The sequence below is a fragment of the Cuculus canorus genome, chromosome 6 (assembly GCF_017976375.1).
Source record: "Cuculus canorus isolate bCucCan1 chromosome 6, bCucCan1.pri, whole genome shotgun sequence".
Lineage (NCBI taxonomy): Eukaryota > Metazoa > Chordata > Aves > Cuculiformes > Cuculidae > Cuculus > Cuculus canorus.
In genome coordinates this window covers 24,861,789-24,883,243 of record NC_071406.1, presented here as the reverse complement: position 1 = coordinate 24,883,243, position 21,455 = coordinate 24,861,789, and the positions used below count along the sequence as shown (strand labels likewise).

The following is a 21,455-nucleotide window of genomic DNA, read 5'->3' as shown; positions in this document are numbered from 1 at the left end:
ACACAAACAATAAGTTAACACATACAAACAAGGAAGCATCGAAAGCAGCAGTTACGTAAATGAAGTTCTCTTACCATGAGCTCTGAATATCCTATCTTCTGCATCCTGTGAATATGAGATTTTAGTGGCTCTAAGATCCTGAAGAAATTCTTCATTTACAACAGATGGAGGTACATCATTAACATTTAAGGATGTCTGCAAACAAGAAAATAAGTTCATTAAAGATCGGTTCACTCTTACAGCATTTCTGTACAACAGAAGCAATCAGAACAGGTCAACACTGACTCCCAAACACAACTATTTTAAGAATCAGATATAGAGAAGTCCTTTTTCAATTACTGATCCCAGTTTCATTTCCGTAGCACATTCTTACCCTTTTTCCTCCTGAGAAATTCAGAGAAATGCACCAGCTTATGAGTGCACAAAATTTAAAGACTTCAAAGCCCAAGGAAAACAGCTGCCTGAAACAAACTAGAGGGTCTCCTGTTGATAAAGAGGTACAGACTGAAAGACAGAATTCCTTTTTTGAATATAAATACCTTCTCCATTACAGTGGAATACCTACTAAAGCAACTACCTGCTCTGCAAATTCCTCTACTTACAGTTCTGTTTCTATGAGCTCACTTCCCCTCCTCCTGTCCTGTACTGGAAGTCAAATCCACCTCAGACCAAAGCTTAATGAGAATGCCAAAGCAAGGCAAAACTAGGTCTGACTGATGTAACATAACCAGCATACTTTAAGCAGATCTTAGACTTCATAATATTCATGTTCGGTCACTAACATGCAGGTGTTTCCAGAAAGTCCTGATCAACACTTTGGAGAAAAGTTTTTCTTTCAAAGAAGCTACACCAGACATTTTGGCTTACCAACAAGCCTTGAATCAAGGTTCTGCTACTCAGAAGGGAGAACTCCTGTTTAAGGTTTTCTAACAATCCATTCTTCCAGTTTCTTAGAAAAGATGTCTTGTACTCTAAGGCTTCTCAAACTGCAAAACTAGCCACTTAATTTTCTTAAGTCCACATAGATATCAGGAACATAAAAACATAGTTCACATGGTGACTTTTAAACCCACTTATAGAACGAGGATTCTTTACAGGTTCAGTTCAAAAAAAATTAAAATTTTGTAGACGTTAAGTATAATGCTTTTAAGTGCTGTGAAGGTTCAAAAAAACCAACACGCTCTTTCTCCCTCCTTAAAAATGGAACAAAAACTCAGTTTGCCATGGGTAACCTCCATAAAGGAATATGCATTCTATTACAAATGGCCTCTAATTAAGGATTTCCTTAATTAGATATAAAGCTTGTCTTCTGACTAAACTTCCTTCCAGACTTCTCCTATTTTGAAAGGAAAAGTTGGTCAAGGATCTTATTTTTAGTTCTCAAAGTCCTCCAGGTCCAAGAACAGGAGAACTGAAACATTTTCAGTACCTCATCTTTTATTTCAAATACACTCTAAAAAGTTGTGCAAAAATTAGTTAAAATGGAGCAAAATGCTCTCTAACATTTGTCATGAAAACCTTGCTGGCAAATTAACTAACATCACTCAAATAGAAGAATGTTGCTGCAATTTTGTCATAAAGCTATCAGGAAAGACTATGGCTGCTTAATGATGCCAGGAAGAGCTTCCTTTACAGCCCTACCACAAAAAATGATTTTATGCAAAATATTCCACATAGCCAAAGAAACTCAGCCCATTCATCCAACAAGCCTAGCCTATGCTTCTTGACAAGTAAAATTAAAAGCAGCAAACTGAATTCACTTTCCTTTCACCTTCTGAAGCTTCAGTGTGCTACAAAAGAATATACCCAGCCATCCAAGTTCACTTCCTGGAATGGAGTTCTGCCTGTCTTTGCTCTACATAACCTCCAGAATAGCTGATACTTTTCACCAACATATGTCTTAAGATGAAAGCTTAGAGAATAGCATCAGTTACCAAGCTAAAAGTCTGCTGCTGTGATGAGATGGGAGTCTGTCACAAATGGGTTTGAGACTCAAAGTACTGAAAGCCAAAGAAAGGGAAATGTGAAAGTTTCCAGGTAGTTAAAGATCCATGGTGATGAACTTGCCTACCAGCATCCACCCTACAAGAAACTATGTTAAGGTTATGCAGAAACTAAGTGAACTTGGTGAACAGGACAACGCAGAAAAGCAATATCTGCATGAGAGGTGTTCATAACTGATAGCTAACAACATTTAGAGGTTCAAGACAATAGCCAAGCGTTTGTTTTGGAGTCTTCATATGAGATATGACCTAATGAAAATAAAAGTTTTAACAATGATCTGACATCTAGAAGAGGATATAGGCTGTTCTGACTTGCTTTAAGGATAATATACTTCTTGAAATAAGGTGTTTCACAGCTGAGGAAAAGGCTTTTCCCTCCCAACATAGTCACCTACTAACAGAGAAGCTGAGATTAAGTGTTGATTAGGCGGGAAGTATGCCACTACTGAAATATACATTGATTCAAGGCCAGGTCACAATAAGCAGAGGAAGTCAGGTTTGGATCGCTGCTCTTAGCTCTTACTATCCTGCTATTACACATATCCACACAGTGCTGTTCGCTAACTAAAGAGCAGAGCTCTGACAGAAACATAGAAAACAAATAAGTTGGTGCCAAATAAAGATATTTAAAGCAATTTAAAAAAAACCCAACAAAACCCAAAAACATTCCCCACTAGCTATGCTTACATTTTCTATTTTTAAACCTTTTTCTTCATGCATTTCCACAGACAGAACTATTTCTTATCATTTCAAGTTGAACATCAAGTCCTTGAAGATCTTTGTTTTCCATAAGTGGGATATAAACTCTTAAAAGCTATAACAATTCTTTTGCAGATGATTTTAAGTATCTTGGTTTTTATCTCTCTTCCATGAGTATTTTAATCCTTTAGTTTTCATCTTCAAGTCTGAAAAATTAGTGTTTTGCCATATAATGGAATGATTACATGCAAACAGGCAATCCTCCAATCTTATAAAAGAGAGGCAGGAAGGGAAGACAGACACAGGACAATAGATCCCTGCTCCTCCTGCTGTTCCTATACTAGAGTTCCTCCGTGCTCTGATGATAGAAGGTGAAATCCCAATCCAGCATGACAACTTGCAATATAAAACTAGGAACTATGACAAAAGAAAATTCAAGTGGGGGACCTGCAGTAGCAGGTTAAGAATAGCTCTGAGAAGTCAGCAGATACATACTGGAGACTCCAAAGAGTCCTATACTATGCTAAGATACTTAGCCTGTTTCAGATCACAAGAACAGAAGCAGAGGGGCACACTGTGGACAGGAAAGCATTCAACACTGCTGGCAAGCTAGCCAAAGAGCTGTTTTTGCAATACATGCTGCTGTATCAAGATACTATTGAAGAATCCATCCATGTCCTCCAATTACTTTGTTCTATATTCCCTCTATATGTAGAAAGGAACAATGTCTCTTGGGACCTCTCGTCACAGGAAATTAAAGCAGCTACTAAAGATCCAAACCATGGTCAAGGAAAGACCATCAAGAGAATTTTTTCCAAATTTATTGGCAGATGCAAATCATAGCAGATGAAAAAATGTCCTGGTTAACAGAAGATGGAAGAAATGTTCATGTTTTCAGACTGTATGAGATTACCTACTTCAGAAAAAAATGGACAATATTGAACTCAAGAAATGATAAAACTGTTACCAAAGCAGGGCTGCTATAGTCACTGTACAAGCACAGCATGCTTCCACACTGCTTAAGCAGCTATACTCCACTCAGGAATTCTTAGAACGGAGTCAAGGTCTCCCGAGTCTGATGTGAGTTACTTTTCTTCAAAGACAAAACATGGATGCTTCACAAACCCAGAACATTCCAAATGTGGTGTTTTTTCTGAAAACATTCCATTCAATCTTGGAGCATTTCCCAAGTACGCAGTTTTCAGCACACGGAAAATAAAATTTACTGGTCAAATACGAACTTGGTTATCACTAAATACACTGAAACAATCACACAACTTTATTGTATCTTCTGGTCTTTGTTATCATGAACAACATTGAAGTTGCATAAACAATTTCCTCTAGGCTAACACTCTCAACAACCTTGAAAAGCAACCTACATAACACTGACAAAAAAAGCCTCTTCCTGTGTGGAGACCTTCATTCCCACAAAAGTACTACCAGTTAATCTGGGACACAAGTTGTTGCCATTAAATGTCTCATGTAGAACACTTTCTTTCAAAAACTCTGAGGTATCAACACACCTATATTTAAATCACATGCAAAGGACCTTCAGGACAACAGCTGAATCATCTTTAACAATGTGGTCTTGATTATCGCCAAGAACTAATGTTCAGAGTAACTAGTTCAGCTATTACTTACTCTAGAGGTAGTTTTGTGCTCCAGACTGCTCCAAAGGTTTTTTCTATCCATTCTTTAAAAGTTGGTAATAACCATACCACCTAATCTGTACCTCGAAAAGTCAATATCACATAGGTTCATTTTAAATTAAAAAGACTGTATGTCAGATACACTTCTTTCAATTCTATGTATGAACAAACAGATAAGTTTTAAATAAAATTTCCTTTACTTACAAGACTGCCAAAGCTTACTAAACATTTAGTTTGCATGCAACTGCACATATTCATTGTATTCTGCACTTTCACCAAAAATCAAATAAATTGCAAATAACATTGTCAACATCTTAGGTAGTATGTTCCTTCAATGATCTTTGGAATTGTGGGCAGTATCCCACCCCATATTTACTTTATAACAAAGGTCTCTCCCTTCCAGTAATGCAGAACAGCGGTGTCACAGTATTACATGCCAGTTACAGACACAAACACAGCTCTGTACACATAACATGTTCTGAAGAAAGACAGTGTTAAAGATTCTTCCCTCATCAACAGAAGACATCAGAATCTAGCAAGCAATAAAAATTTATTTCTACCGCAATCTCTTTGGCAGGAGCTCAGCCATATGACAGATGAAGACTTACAGACAACGGTCAGAGGAGTTGTTTGTGAACATGTGTACCACACGTGAAAACAAATAAGGCTGGGGACATTTAAACAAGTAGAAACTATTGCTATTAATTGTATAGGTTTACATACCTTGTGCATGTCTATTTATACACAAGCATTCTCCATGGAGAAAAAGGACCTTTATGACTATGAAGAGCTTTCAGCAGCTGAGAATCCTTACTATAGTTTGCACCTGGGCCACTGCATTATGCCTCATGGGTCTAAGATTATTCACTCACTCTTTACCCAGTTATGACCCTGTCCCTCAAAGCTGCTGCAACCAACTCTACAACTTCATCACCTATTAAGCAGAAAGAATCAATTTCCTTTTGTTTCCCTCATGTCAAATACGTTCCAGTTCTTCAACTGCAAAGAGACCCTACTCTAAACCGCTAGAGGTATAGGGCTACAACCATATCTCAACTCAAAGCTAGATTCTTCAGCCTGGAAGACAAAATTCAGCTATTCTTCCTGTGGCAGGCTGTTATCATATCATCATAGCCACATGAAACAATTAAGTGAATTCTATTAAGAGAGAAATGCAACAAGCAATGGAAGTTTAATAGCATTTGCATCAGGAGTTTGCAACAAAGGTACAGAGTGATTCAAGTCAGCTTAGTGTGTTTTTCCTTCTCCAGATATACTTCTTGGGAATTGCAAACATATTACTAGGGCTAGCTTGCAAGGGTAACCATAATCGCTTATTCAAAGCTCAAACTAAAGTTATCAAAAAAACCCGACAACTTTTAAGTCAAGACATAGACAGACAGGAGTCATAGCACAGAGGGAATTAGTGAGTTTACTGCACCGAATGCAAAGCACGATTGCTCAGTAAGCAAGTTCAGTACATATGCTGATGGTGCAAGAAGCTCCTCAGAAGACCTCCCCCTCCACCCCAAAACCAGGTTTAGTTGTTTAGACTAGCAAGTAACATTTATCCCTGGTGAGATGGAAGAGTCAATAATAAAAGATCATTTGATGCACGGAAAAGCGTGGTCTGTTGGGAAAGTCAATATGACTTCCATAACGGAAAATAGTGTTTCACTAGCCCTTGGTGTTCTATCAGTGTGTGAAAACAGAACTTGAATAAAGGTGACACAACAAACATGAAATTCCTTTATACTTCAATAGTTGCTCACTCCAAAAGTTATTTAAGAAAATACATTGCTACAGTACTGAGGGAAAGGTCCTTCTACATGGTGAAGGATAAGAAGAGGCTAAGATAAGAAGCAAAGGGCAAGGCTTTTTGATCACCGTCACACACTGGTACTGGGACTAGTTTTACATCACGTCTTCATCAGTGACCTGGATTCATCAGTGGACTCTCCAACCAGGTGGACAATGTTAAGCTCTTTTGGGAAGACAGATACTATACTGGTAGGAAGGAACTCACGACCTTAAAAAACCTGAGCAGACAAATGAAGATGGAAGATGTAAATAATTTCAGGGGAGAAGAAAAGCATTACTTGCACATTTTGCAGAATCAGACCAGTAGTCAGTACAGGAAAGATCATGGCATCTTCAGTGACAACATACAACAGCAGCCAGCAGTGTTACAGACCAGGCAGGTATAAGAAAGACCAGTTCTCTTTTTGCTGTAGAACTCTGGTGCAGCCACACCTTGAGTGCTTCATGCAATTTTGTCCTGGTATCTCCAAAAAGATGCAGTATAGCTAGAGAAGGTTCAGAGAACAGCAACTGTAAAGACCAAGGGTCCTGAGAAGCAGAGACTAAAGGGCCCCAGGACTCAGCACAGAGAGATGTGGAAGAGAGGGTCTGATTAAGTCCTATACAATCAACAAAGCAGAAGATACACCGGAAGAACTACTGTTTACCTAATCATAGCAAACCAGTAAAGGGACACTTGGTTTAAAACACAAGTACTCTACACAACAGCAACCTGGAACTTGCTGCCATGAGATACTGTCGAGGTAGACAGTATCAGCAGACTTGACAAATGCATGCATAACAGATCTGTAAGTGGATACTAAATGGATGAGGCATGTACATCATCTTTGAAGATACCTTTTCTCCCATCTTCATTTCAAACACTTTCCTTTTGCCTCTATCAACTATTCCATAGAGACTACACTAGTGTCACCCAACAGGGCATTTTCTTACATTATCTATCAGTTGGAGAGATAATACAGCTCGGGGGGAAAACAACACAATTCTCCCATTCTAAGAACAGTGACTGGTACTCAGTCAATAGCAGCCTCAATGCTTCCTCCCCCCCCCAAAAAATAATCCAGTGCAGCTTTTTGTTTTTTCCTTCAAAGCACACACCTAACTTTTCTGTGCAGCATAATCTACCCCAGATAAATTAAAGATATCAGATGAAAGACAGTGACAAAGTGACAAGATCAGAATCCTGGCAGAGGAGAGAATATCTAGCTCTCCCTGAATATTACACAGTGATTCAAGCGCCTAAATCAAGGCTCTGCATTTTAATCTTGGTTTGAAAATTAAGAAATTAAGGATTAAAGTACTCAACATCCTATTAGTTTTTTACAGCTATCGACTTAAGCTAGCTTATATGAGTTTTACAACGAAACTCAAATACCAAGAAGGAATTTTTCTGAAGACAGTACGTATTACCAACTTCTCTTCCCCATACATTGCCCAATATATTTCTCAAACAAAACCCAAGTTTGTTTTACAAACAGCTAGCAGTAATAAAATCAAAAGTGTTGCCACTACAGAATGAAAACTGAGGAGCATATTTTTAATTTTAAGCTCAGAAGATAAAGTAGCTCAAATGGACAGTATTTAAGAAACCTAAAATACAAATTGGAAGTTGTTGACAACTTGTTGATGCTCAATGGTTCTTGAAACTAACAAAAACTGCACTGAGCTGCATGTTATCTAAAGCTTTAGAAACAGTGCAGATTCTCAGTCTGATTCCATTCTCCAAGGCAAATTTAATGTAGAGTATAGAGAGTTACAGAGAAAACTCACATTCAACTTGTCTTTATAATACTTTTAATAAATGTTTCAATAAGTCACAGAGATATACTTTATTATACATTAGACTACTGTGTATAGAATCACTAAGCCTGTTAAATGCAGGATAACTAAACAAATTATTCTATAAGATATAGCAATTTTTTTGCCTTTCTTTGGATTACTGAAGAGAGTGGGTTTTTAAATCTTTCAAAAAATCACTAAATAAGATACTCAGATATATAAATTTTCAGCTTACCTTTTTCCTGTGAATTCGGCTTGACCCTTCTTATTGAAGATGAATTTGGAGTCATTATATCCCCATCCATTCCACTTCAGAAGTTCTTGCCTTAAAGGGAGAAAAATATGTAAGTGAGAAAGTTAGCATATTGTGAGGTTGAAATGACTTGCAGTTATATGGCTTTGGAAAAATGCCTTAATCAGATAGTAATTCAAGAAATCAAATGCATATCAAAAGTGCATAGCTTAATAGAGCAAAAAGCCATTCTGCAGTCTCAACCATTCCTCCTCCAGATTAAATCCTAAAACCTGAAAGACAATATGCTTTATAAAACAACAAGCTGAAGTCAACCTACACTGTACGGCGATATTCTCAAATTGGCAAGAGCAATATTTGAAAGATGCTTCTTTTATATCTATATATAAATACTAACATGGGTAACAGCTAAATATTTCCAGAATGAAAGAAACATTTAACATTATTATCTTGACAAAGAATAATAATTTTAAATTTTAGTTGTTTGACATCACTACTGTAATCCCATAGCATTCTTAACATTCACTTGATGAGGCACTCCCAGAGACGCATTTGAATTGAAAAACGCATTTAGGAAAGTTAAAAAAACCCCCTAAGAACTGCAGGAATAACATACCAAATGTAACCTGAATGGTGGCGTGCTCTGAGGTCATATAAGAAGGAGAATACAAAAAAAAACCAAACCCACAACTGACAAAATACAATCGACAAAACTGAAATACCTCAAGTACAATCACACCAAAGCACGGGATCTCCTTCTTCTTTCCTGCCCCTTTCACAGAAAATATATAATAGCAAAGACAGACTCAGGAACACTTAGTTTGACTCTGGCTTTACAACCTGATGTTGACTCACCTCTAGATTTATACTTGAACTGTCTCATTTTACAGAACACATTTCCTATTCAGTACATTGGCTTCAAGAAAATACCAAGCTCACTAAACTTCACTTTAGTCTTTGACAGAAATATGGAATATTTTAGCCAGAAATACTAGGAAGTGACCAGTTCTTTCTTGCCTTTTAACTTAAAAGCCAGAAAAATCACTACTGAAGTGTATGAAACGTTATAAAGCAAAGCTCACTTAATGTCTTTTAATACATACTTTATATATACATTCACATATATACACAAAAAACTACATTGCATGAAGGTAAAAACGTAAAAGAAATGAGTTACCATGGAAACAGTGACAATAGGAGCTGAAAACAGTGACTAGGTTTAATGAATTTAGATATTTAACTTTCATTACAATGCCCAGCACTGAAGCACTAGTTTGACTCAATGCAATAAGGATTTCTACAGCAAAATATTTGTTCAACAAGTACAAGCATTTTCTGCATTTTTCTAGAAAACTGGCTATGGAATAATCAAGGAGAGAATGGGCAGAGCCCCTTCAGGTCACAGCACAAGGCATTATATTAAGTCCTCAAATAACCACTGCGATGCCTACAAATCAGGCAGAAGCTTAAAAGGTGGCAGCATGCCCAGGCCAGGGGGACAGGCGGGTGGCCCCCAGCCCACCAGCTGAACCAGTGCTCCTGAGGCTTCCGGTCACTGAGCTGGGCAGGCAGAGGCCTCCAGACCTATGCCATTTCTGGAGAGGCAGCACCTCAAATTCAGTTATGGCCCACTCACTACAAGACAGACATTGAGCTGCTGAAGCACAGGCAAAGACACCAGTGAAGGGTCTGGAGTACAAGTCTTATGCGGAGCAGATGAGTGAACTGGGGTTGCTCAGTTTGTAGAAAAGGAGCCCGAGAGAAGACTTTATCACACTCTATAACTACATGAAAGGAGGCTGTAGCGAGGTGGGTGCTGGTCTCTCCTCCCAGGTAAGAGATGGGATGAAAGAAAATGGCCTCAAGTTACGCCAGGGGAGGTTTAGACTGGATATTAGGAAAAATTACTTCTTTGTCAAGCATTGGAACAGGCTGCCCAGGAAATAGATGGAGTCACCATCCCTGAAGGTACTCAAAAGAAGCATGGATGTGGTGCTTACGGACACAGCATAGCGATGAACTTGCCAGTGTTAGGCTTACAGGTGGACTTTATGATCTTAAAGGTCTTTTCCAACCTAAACAATTCTGTGATTCTATTTCAACAAATCTATACCTGCCATTACTCTCCAAATCTCATGTTTTAGTGAGATACACAGCGACTGGCTAAAAAAGTTTCTCTCCTTAGGAAACTGAAGAACAAGCACAGCGTCCCACAGGTATCCAAAATCAGCATTCGAAGTTTAACCCCCATGGAAGTTACACCATGGAAAACATTTTCCAGTAGTTTCAAATTCACATCACAAGTGCGTATCAGACATCTGTATACACAATACATACAGCTGCCCACTGAGAAGAGTTTTATACTGCAAAAGTATCACCAACAGTTACAGTTTCTTATTTTCTAAGGTCTAAAGCACACTGATATTATAACATCAGAAGTAAACACTGTTTGTTCACTTACAATGAAGTTATAAGATTATGTTTCAACGAAAGACCCAAGGAAGATAAAGTAACAAATGAAACTTCAATACATGAGCCAGCATGTGATTTAACAAAGAATGGAATTGCCTATTACACAGAGGTACCATCTGAGCACAAATATCAACAGAACTTCCCACTTCTCCAAAATAATCTGAAGATCTGATACATTGTACTCAAAAGCTTAGACAAACAAGCTAATTAGCTCTAAGGACAAACTGACAGGCTTCACCTATTTTCTTCAGAAAAGGAGGATAGAAAGTTCAGTTCAACCAAGCTGAAACGATGTGACTCAGGTGAAGCAAAGCCAAGATGCTTACATCACATTTCCTCACAATAACCAACAAGCATTTTCCATTCAATGACGAGCTGCATGCTCAGACTTTAAAACAACATATACAAAAAATACTCAGACACTCCTGATCTGTGATCCAAGAACCAGCATATTCTTGGAAATGAGTTTAAGTGGCAGTTTTAAGTGCTACCACATGGGCTAGAAATGAGTCAAGGATTTGCCAATATAATAATGCAAATGGTCTTGCAGGTTGTAGACTGCACAAAACTCAGTACATGGATGTAGCAAGAGTGAGGTAGTATTGTAGTACTAAGGAGTTTAAACAAGACATTATGCAAACAGTAACTCCTCAAAGCCACCTCAGGTGGATTTTTGGTTACCAATTCAGACCATCAGCTGGAAATTCAAAACCCTTTGTGGTGAGACCAGAAAGTCATTCTCCCTCTCCTCGGGAGCATTTGCTGTCTGGATCATGCCACTTCACAACCAAGAAAGCAAGCCCTCCAGAGTGTTTTCTTAAACCAGTAGTAAATTAGTATCAGGTGCCTGGAAATTAGGAAAGGGAATGTAGCTCAAGGTATCTCTTCAAGAACTACTCTGCAAAAGCATGATTTATTTGGAGAAGAATGCCATGCTGTAGGCAGGGAGTATCTGCTGTTTGTCATTCTTGCAATTCTTCCCTCTTGGAGGATCTTCCCTACAGCAAACTAAACGTAATCACTTTGAAGTCTGAGTCAAATAACATCCGATTTAAAGCACCAGACACATTCAAGTTCTCTAGCTCACATTTTCAGCTGAACCCCTGCAGCCACACATACACCACAAATTCAGTGATAGTTCTGTTTGTTGAATATCTGATATCACAATCACCAAGCTTCTAGGGTCATATTTACAGTTTATATCTACTGTAAGGTGGCTAATATAGATACAACGGTTCTAAGCATAAATTAAGACAAGGGGTTTTTAGGCACTCCAAAGCACAGTGGTGGCTTTTCTGAACACTGCTCTGATAACAAACTAACTCATTACACACATTTCTAGCCTCAACTATTTCATTATTCTTCATTCCACCACATTGTAATAAGAAAAAAAAGCCCCAGGGAATAAGAAAACTGGTGTTCCTCCAGTGTTCTTTTGTAGAATTCTTAAGTCAATTAGGGTGAATTAAATATTGAGGAAAGCCAGGACATTATACCCGTGCTTCTCACACAGCCAAATAATGATTCATACGCAACAGAACACTTAACTAAAAGTTAACTCTACTTCTCCTACTACAGTTGACACCAGCTTCATTTTTATCTTTGAAGAGACTGCTTTGCCACAAAACATGCATGCACATGGCTACTTCCAGGCAGTAAAAAAACAAGCACTTAAATATTTTCAAAACACTAGAGATCAGTCCTTTGAGAAGTATTTTTCGAAAGCTTGCAAAAAAGAAAACTTGTTTTGTGACATGAAATGAGTTAACAAAGAAATCTATTGCCTGCCATTTATTGTCAAACCCAAAGATAATTCAACCAACAGCTCCTGGGCAACACTGTTTTACCTATTACACAGAGAATTTTTAGCATGATCTGTAGCAAATACATGAGCTAACTGCTGAAGAACACTTTCTTCTACAACATGAGCCCCGAAGACCTGCACACAACAGCCCACTTTTGGATATAACACTACACAGGCATTATGCTTGTCCATCACATGCAGCCTACAATTGATTTTTAATACTTTGCATTATTTGTTGTCTATCAAATAGCATTTTAGGAAAGTCTAGTTGGCTGCAACCTGTTACACTGCACCTGTCCTTACTTTGCTTCGGCTCAAAGCAGCTTCTAGACAGGCTCAAATATTTACTTTAGTCTATTGCATAAACAGATCATTCTATTCAGTTTAAATAAACAAATAATGTTTAAAGAAACTGCTATATATACACATGTTCACTATCTTGTACATAACAATTCGTATCTCAGTAGATGTCAGGAGTAGATCTACTTCCTTCAGTTTTTGCTGTTAATTACTTCTTGCTTTCATACAACAATCCATATTGTACAGTGCATATTAAACATACCTTACACTCCTATCTTGTCTTTAGGTTTTTCCCTAAAAAATAAATAATGAATAAATCCAGTTTGTTTACTTTGTATCAAATTATCAAATAATACCTATCATATTACTTGCATTCTCACAGATTTCTTGGCATGTTATTGCCTGACATTGAACTACTTGGAGCTAGATGACAGACATGAGTTGATGTTGCACATGAAGTCACATTTGCCTTCTGATTATGACATTGTTATCAGATTAACGTTTCCATATGATGATAATCATCTTATCTTTCCCTCCACTTTAAGCATTAACACTGACTAGCAATTAACCACTTCGACACAGTCCCAGAGCCTCTGGCAAAACAGTCACCCTTCCTTACTGCAGCAGACTCTTACTATTCTGATTTGTTAAGACTGTCTGGTGGCATCAGCCCTTTCCTTCTCTACCCTAATCTCCACCGCCTTAAGTTCAGACGTCAGCTATATCAAGACTTCGTGTATTGTTAAGTGTTGCTTAAATGCTGTTGCCTAAAAAGTTAAGCCTTTAAGTCAAGATTGCTCTGAGCACTGGTGTTAAGATACGAAGCCTCTTTGATATTATTAGGTTGGTGCAAAAATAATTGCTGGTTTTGTCATTGTAAACTGTGATGCTTATTTTGGATTAAGCTTTGACCGTGTTCACGTAGCATACCATTTTAAAGCACAATTAGCCCTACCTATTTATGCAATTGGTTTGTTTTCACTGTTTATTCCTTCTTATATTATGCTGTCAAATTAAAGATATTAAAAAAGCAAATTCAAGTGATCCTGTTGCACAAGTTCAAAGGGGGCGTAAAGCAGCAGAAACTTCTAGCAGTATCAATCAAGCATTTGGCCAGGGGGCTGTCAAATGTACAGCTCAACAATGGTTTCAAAAATTTTGTAACAGAAATCAGAGCTTTGAAGATGAGGAAAGTTGTGGACATCCTGCTGCAATAGACAACAACCAATTAAGGGACATTATTGAAGCAGACCCCTGCAAAACAGCTCAAGAGGCTGCAGAACTAAAAGTTGCTCATTAACAGTTGTTCTACATTTGCATCAAAAAATCAAAAAAGCTCAACAAATGGGTGCCACATGAGCTGAATGAAACCAAAAAAAAAAATCATTATGAACTCTGCTCTGCACTTCTGCACAATAAAAATAATCCATTACTTGATCGTGTTGTGATATGTGACAGTAGATGGCTTCCATACAACAACCAACAGTGATCTGTGCAGTGGCTGGACTGAGGTGAAGCACCAAACACTTCCCCAAACTGATGCTGCATCAAAAGAAGGTTATGGTCCCTGTTTGGCGGTTGGCAAGTAGAATCATCCACTATAACTTCTTGAATCCTTGCAAAACCATCACAGCAGAGAAGCACTGCCAGGAAATTGTTGCACCAAGAACTGCAACATTTGCACCCAACATCGGTCAATTGAAAAGGACCGGCTTTTCTCCATCACAACACTTAATTGCATCTCACAAATGACTCCACAGAAGCTGCATGAACCGGGCTACCAAACTACCTTCCCCAGCTTACTCACCAGATCTCTCTCCCAATGATTACCACATTTTCAAGCATCTTGACAACTTCCTGCAAGAGAAGGTTTTCCACAGCCAAGCAGGAGTTAATTCACAGTGCTGCTCAGTATAGTCATAACCATTACCAGTAATTACAATAAGAATTTCAAGAGTCCATATAAAGGTATGGCAATACTAACACATTACCCTGAGCAACCCAAGTGTGAACTTGGTACAGAGCAGGAGCTGACTATACACTCATCCCTTAGTTTACCCTGGATAACACTATGCCCATAATAATGAAAAGAGATCCACAAGCCTCTCCATCTCACAGAAAAGAAGCTTCTCCATTGAAGAGATAGGAAAAATCACAAAAGCCTGCCTGGTTTTCTCTTGCTCTGGGACAGAAAAATTTTAAGCCTACAAGCTACAGAATGAACATTTAGTTCCATTCAATCAATATTCCCTTTCAGCAAGGAACAAATTGTTTAAAGCTTGATTTGAGTAAGTTATAATACAAGCTATTACGGCAAGATTAACATCGGTGTATGCTCCACCTTTGAGGCACTTACTTACTAGCATACATAACAGTTACTCTGGTACAACTGTGTTCAAGGAAGTTGTAGTACCTTCATGTTTTTAAAGCAGCACAAACTGAACACTTCATGTACTTATCTGCAAAATAACTATGTGTTTTTAACAAGTCTTGCCAGCAAAGTGAGTTTACTAATAACCAATACACAAAAGTCAGCAGTATAACATGCAAGTTCAGAAAAAGTTATTTGAAGGAAGGGTTCTTTTCCAACTTGATTTTTTAGTAAGTTTTTCAGCATACCTATCATCCTGTTAAGGCTTCAACACAAAATGTATAACGACGATCTCCATCTTCCACTGCAATACCAAACTGAAAAGTTAAATTCAAGCCAGAAATGCCACCAAGAAATAACACCTCTCCACTCTATTAATATCTAATATTTCCCTCAAAAGGATACTCATTTAAGAATAGATGACTGCCTTTCTAGAGGAATTTCCCCATCTCAACAACTGTCACTTTAAAAAGTAGTAAGTGTATTACAATCCTTAAACACATCTATTCGCAGACACATTATTTAGCCTTCAGCAGCATTTTCATTTGGGTACAGGAAAAGTTAGATAAGAACCTACAGACTCTCAGTCAATTTCATGCACACTCCATCCTCCAATCACTGGTGATTAAAAACATCTAGATAAGATCCTTACAGTTTGGTTTTTGAACTATCAACAATAAAACTGCTTCTGCAGGTCACTGTCTAGTGACTATTGGATAAGCAGCCAGAAAAAACAACTCCGTTTTACTGAGCAGACACATACGTCTAAAGTACTACAAAGGCTTTCTTTTTTCCATGACAGAAAGTCTTCTACTTCACAGAAGAAATGCAGTGTAAGGAGAGTGCACCTAGATCTGGTACAACAGCATTTGTAGCTCTAACACTATTTCAAATACTACAGAAAAGATGCAACAGGTATAACAGACAAAAAATTCGCTTAAGATACTTTTGGCTGCATCTTTTCTATGAAAAATTAAAGTAATAGTTCAAAAGAGGCAGAAAAACGGAATCATTGTACGGAAGACTGCAAGAAAAACATCTGGGTTTGGACTGTCCTAATATTGCTGATAAAAGCCACACAGTTATCACTGTACTCACCTATTGCTCAGTTATTTTTACCATTTTTTTTTTTTCAACCAATCTTCTAGGTGTCTCGAGTAGATCAACCAGCTCTCGATTAGCTGGAAGTCACTAGATCAGGCCTCAGGTGTTCATCACTTGCCGCCTCCAAATCAGTATAAGCAACAGAACTGTCTTTCTCCCTCACTGCTCACTTCAAAATGTGGGTATTAAACCCAAACTCTACCTAGATCTTCATATTCAAGCTATATTTAATTCTCAGAACCTTCACATGCAACGTGTCAAACATGTTTCAACCATATCTCAGATGTTCAGAGGGAACCTTTGGAGAGCTCTACAGTTTTTGTTTGTTTCTATCCATACAAAAAGGCTATGCTCTAGGTACATCAGAACAGTTGTACCTATTGTACAGACCAAGCTTTCCAGCAGCTCTCTTACAACTGCTGGATACTTCCCTGGGGGAATACATCACATTGATCATAAGCTCCTTGAAGCAATGTAATTTTTATTCTTAATCCAGAACAAATTATTTACCACAAAAATAGCAATCCATTATGATCCTATAGCTAAACCTTAACATGGGAGAGTAATGTTGATAACCTGTAGAAGCACAAGCGTTAAGTTTGCTATGCCTGTGTTTTCACAGAGAAAGAAGCTATGTAAAAATGCACACTTTATCACATGCATCTTCACAAGGGCCTGTTTCTCCTGTTTTGAGGGTGCAATAACTGGCTGTAGAAATTAAACACTAATCCATTTAAAATAAATCCCTGAAGACTAGCTAAACTGGCATTCTTTCAGAAAAGTAATTCCTTTCCTAAATTCAAACCAAAGAAAAACACTCACCATGGAAGGCAAATTTGGAATGACTCATTTTTTTCCTATGAGCAGCACTGTTTGACACCTCCTGCAAGAGCACCAAATCGCCCTCAGTGAGAGCTAAAGGCTTTCCAAAGTCGTTAGCATCTGACTACATGCCCATAACACGCCAGTCCTCCCAAAGCAGACAAGCTCAGCTTGTGGCCCTGGCACAAAGCGTCTGTTAGAATAATTCAGACTACTTGCCCCGTTGCTCTTTCTCTGGAAAAAAGTTGAGAGCAACACCAAGGGCATGAATTGAATTTTTCCTCAAAGAAGTAACAACTCTCTTGTCCACTATTTGCCTGAACTGACTCTTTCCGCTTGCCCCCCATACATTAACCACACTAGTCCCTAGACACAGCGCGATGGAGAAACTGTAGGTTGCCTGTAACAGAAAACTTAAAATTCTCCTACGCATAGCAAGCCAACACACCATACAGAAAATCCACATGATAGAATAGGGAAATCACAAAACAAGTATCACCCCAACAGAAAGGTGGGTCACATGATAAGTTACACGAAACCACATCACAGTATTATAATTGTAGCATCTAAAGGAATCTACTAAATAAATAAATCTAAGAGCCAGCGAAACAACTTTGAACTGGACAATTTGACTATCTCTCTTCCCTTGGTCTCTCATGTGCTGAGATTCCTTACTACTAAATACAGTAAGAAACAGAAAAGGTAGTTAATATGCCTAAAACCATTCACTTCTAAGAAACTTGAGTTGAACCCTAACACATTAGTACATTTTTCAGCAGCACTCACATAACGCGAGGGTTCCACATGTGTGAGCAGAGGAGGACTGAAAGCCCTTACACAAACCTCAACCTTCAAATGCACTGCACTCTTCATTACAGCAGCCTCAAAGTACTTCACAAACATTGAGCCTCTTCTCAATGTGGTTGGAAAGCTGCTTGGCAGAGAAGGACCTGGGAGTGTTGGTCAACAGCTGACTGGACATGAGCCAGCAGTGGCCCAGGTGGCCAAGGAAGCCAAGAGCATCTTGACTTGTATCAGAAACGGTGTGGCCAGCAGGACCAGGGAAGTGATTCTGCCCCTGTACTCGGCACTGGTGAGGCCGCACCTCAAATACTGCATTCAGTTTTGAGCCCCTCACTACTACAAGAAAGGCACTGAGGTCCTGGAGCGTGTCTAGAGAGAGCAATGAAGCCGGTGAGGGGGCTGGAGAACAAGTCTTACATGGAGTGGCTGAGGGAACTGGGTTGTTTAGCCTGAAGAGAGAGAGGCTGAGGGGAGACCTTGTCACTCTTTACAACTGCCTGAAAGGAGGTTGTAGAGGCAGGTGTTGGTCTCTTCTCCCAGGTGACGCGTGATAGAACCAGAAGGAATGGCCTCAAGCCGTATCAGGGAAGTTTAGATTGGATATTACAAAAAATTTCTTCACAAAAAGAATTTATCAAGCACCTGGAACAGGCTGCCCAGGGAGGTGGCTGAGTCACCTACCATTCCTTGAGGTATTTAAGAGGTGGATAGGTGAAGTTGCTCAGGGATACGATTGAGTAGTGAAACAGGTACAGTTAGAGATGATGATCTCAAAGGTCTTTTTCCAATCTAGGGATTCCTATGATTCTCCAGTCACTGAAGTGACTATGAAGGACTTCCCGCCTTCACAGAATCACAGAATGTTTTGGGTGGAAGAGATCTTTCCTTGAAGATCACCAGTCCCAATCCCCGTGCTGCGGGCAGGGACACCTCCCTCCAAGCTCCGTCCAACCTGGCCTCGAAGCCCTGCAGGGATGGGGCAGCTACAGCTCCCCTGGGCCACCCGTGCCAGCGCCCCAACTCTCTCAGAAGAAAAGACATCCGTAATTTCTAACCTAAATCTCCCATCTTTCGGGTTAAAAGCGTTACCCCGTGCCCCATCCCCGCGCTCCCCGCCACCAGCTGCAGGCGCCCCTTAAGCCACAGACGGACACCCCCCCCACGTCCCGCCGAGGCGGCCGAAGCCCCTTTCCGCGGCGCCTCTCCCGCCCGCTCCCGCACCCACCGCTTCTTCGGGATGGAGCCCGAGGCGGGCCGGGCGGGGCCGCCCTGCGCCTTGCAGGGGCTCGGGGCCGGCGCGCCCCGCAGGTGCCCCGAGATGATGCGCAGCCGCCGCCGGGCGGAGGACGAGGACGAGGACGAGGACGAGGACGAGGACGCGGACCCGCCGCCGCCTCCCGCCGCCGCCATCGCGCTGCCGCGCCGCGACCGCCGCCGGGTGAGAGGTCGGGGGAGCGGAAGGGCCCGCCCGCCGCACCCCTCATATGGCCCGGGCCGCTCCGCCCCCGGGGCCGGGACCGCCCTGCGGGGGGAATCGCCGTGTGCGGGGGACCGGGGGTGCTGTGTGCGGGGAGCGCTGCCGTGTGCGGGGGCCGCTGCGTGCGGAGAGTGGGGTGTGCACGGAGTGCCGGTTGCGGGGGGCGATGGGAGCGGGGGGCGGTGGGTACGGGGAGTGCCGGTTGCGGGGGGCGCTCGGCTGTCACAGTGGCAGCGTGGTCAGGGCTGGCGGAGATCCCCAGCGATCACCCAGTCCAGTCCTCCTGCCAGGCTGGATGGGGCCTTGAGCAGCTGTCTGGTGGGAGGTGCCCCTGCCCGTGCCAGGGGCCTGGAACTGAATGGGCTTTATGGTCCCTTCCATCCCAAACCGTTCTGTGATACTGTTCAAGCTGGATCACCTGCACAGGAAGGTGTCCGGGCAGGCTTGAGGATCTCCAGAGAAGGAGACTCCACAGCCTCCCTGAGCAGCCTGTTAGGTGCTCCATCAGCCTCAATATAAAGATTTTTTTTCTCATGTTGAGGTGGACTTTCCTGTGCTCCAGTTTGTGCCCGTTGCCTCTTGTCTTGTCCCTGCACACCTCCGGCCCCATCCTGTCCCTTAGATGTTTATAAGTATTGATAAGGTCCCCTCGCAGTCTTCTCTGAGCTAAATGGCCCAAGCTCACTCAGCCTCTCCTCATAAGAGAGATGCTCCTGATCATCTTCGTAGCCCTCCGCTGGACTCTCCCAGTAGTTCTTGCTCTTTCTTGAGCTGGGGAGCCCAGAATTGGACACAGGACTCCAGATAGGGGCTCACTAGGGCAGAGTAGAGGGGAAGGATAAACTGCCTTGACCTGCTTGCTACACTCTTCTTGATGCACCTCAGTTTAACATTGGAGGTCACATTGCTGGCTCATCAACTCATTGTCTACCAGGACTCCCAAGTCCTTCTCCACAGAGCTGTTTTCCAGCTGGTTAACTCTTAACCTGTACTGGTGCATGGGGCTTTTCCTCCCTAGATGCAGAACTCTACACTTGCCTTTGTTAAAATTCATTAGGTTCCTCTCTGCCAAACTTTCCAGCCTGCCAAGGTCTCCCTGTATGGCAGTACAGCCTTCTGGTGTATCAGGCACTCCTCCTGGTTTTGTATCATCAGCAAACTTGGTGAGAGTACACTGTCTGCTCATCCAGGTCATTGATGAGTATGTTGAACAAGACTGGGCCCAATACTGACACCTGGGGAACATTGCTGGCCACAAGCTTCCAATCAGACTCTGTACCACCAACCACAGCCTTCTGAGCTCTGCCATCCAGCCAGTTTTCAATCCACCTCACTGTCCACTCATCTAACCTGCACTTCCTAAGCTTACCTATGAGGATTTTATGGGAGACAGTGTCAAAAGCCTTGCTGAAGTTGAGGTAGACAATGTCCACAGCTCTCCCTTCATCTACCTGGGTAGTTATGGCACCATAGATGGCTGTAGGATTGGTAAAGCGTGATTTCCCCTTGGTGAATCCATGTTAACCACTCCCAATAACCTTTCCTGTCCTCAGACGGCAATGGAGGATGTGCGTATTGCTGGAGCCTCGAAGCCGAGGCCTGTGTCCGCAAGCAGTCGTGCAGCCCCCAGAAGAGCTTCAGGCCTCTGTAGTTCAGGGCTTACATGGCAAAACAAGAGACAAAAGGCTTTATTGGAGGGTTCTCATATCTTGCTTTACAGTTATCACCCCTTTAGATCTGTAAACAGATTGGAGAGAATACAAAGGTGCATGTTCTGTAAAGAAGAGGATTGCCTAAGTTAATGATGAAATGCTAATGAATGGCAATAACATAGGTGGGTTACTTAAGATATTGGTTGGTGAGGTGGCAAATAATCCTACGGGAGTTACAGATTTTATCATTATTGTTAACAGGGACACAAGGCCTTGGTGAGTGACTTGAGGGCTGCTGAGCTGGGTGCATCTGCTTGTGCAACTTGGCGGTTCTTCCCACGCCATACATTACTAGAAGAGACATCCCAGGCTCCCAATGATCTGCATCCCACAGTAAACCAACACAATGAAATGAATGCTGACTGACTGGTGAGAATATATTCTG

The 21,455-nt window shown here is 41.0% G+C and overlaps 1 protein-coding gene across 1 annotated transcript in view; it reads right to left on the bottom strand.

Moving 5' to 3' along the window:
- The window catches only part of AGPS (alkylglycerone phosphate synthase), a gene marked incomplete at its 5' end in the record, with an annotated part of 53,098 nt that extends 33,852 nt beyond the window's left edge, over nt 1-19,246 (bottom strand). Inside the window, 6 exon segments of the mRNA XM_054069823.1 lie at nt 75-195; nt 4,344-4,372; nt 4,375-4,411; nt 4,413-4,434; nt 8,187-8,276; nt 19,107-19,246. Of these exon segments, the coding sequence (XP_053925798.1) occupies nt 75-195; nt 4,344-4,372; nt 4,375-4,411; nt 4,413-4,434; nt 8,187-8,276; nt 19,107-19,246 (439 nt within the window).
- Nucleotides 19,247-21,455: the final 2,209 nt, after the last annotated feature.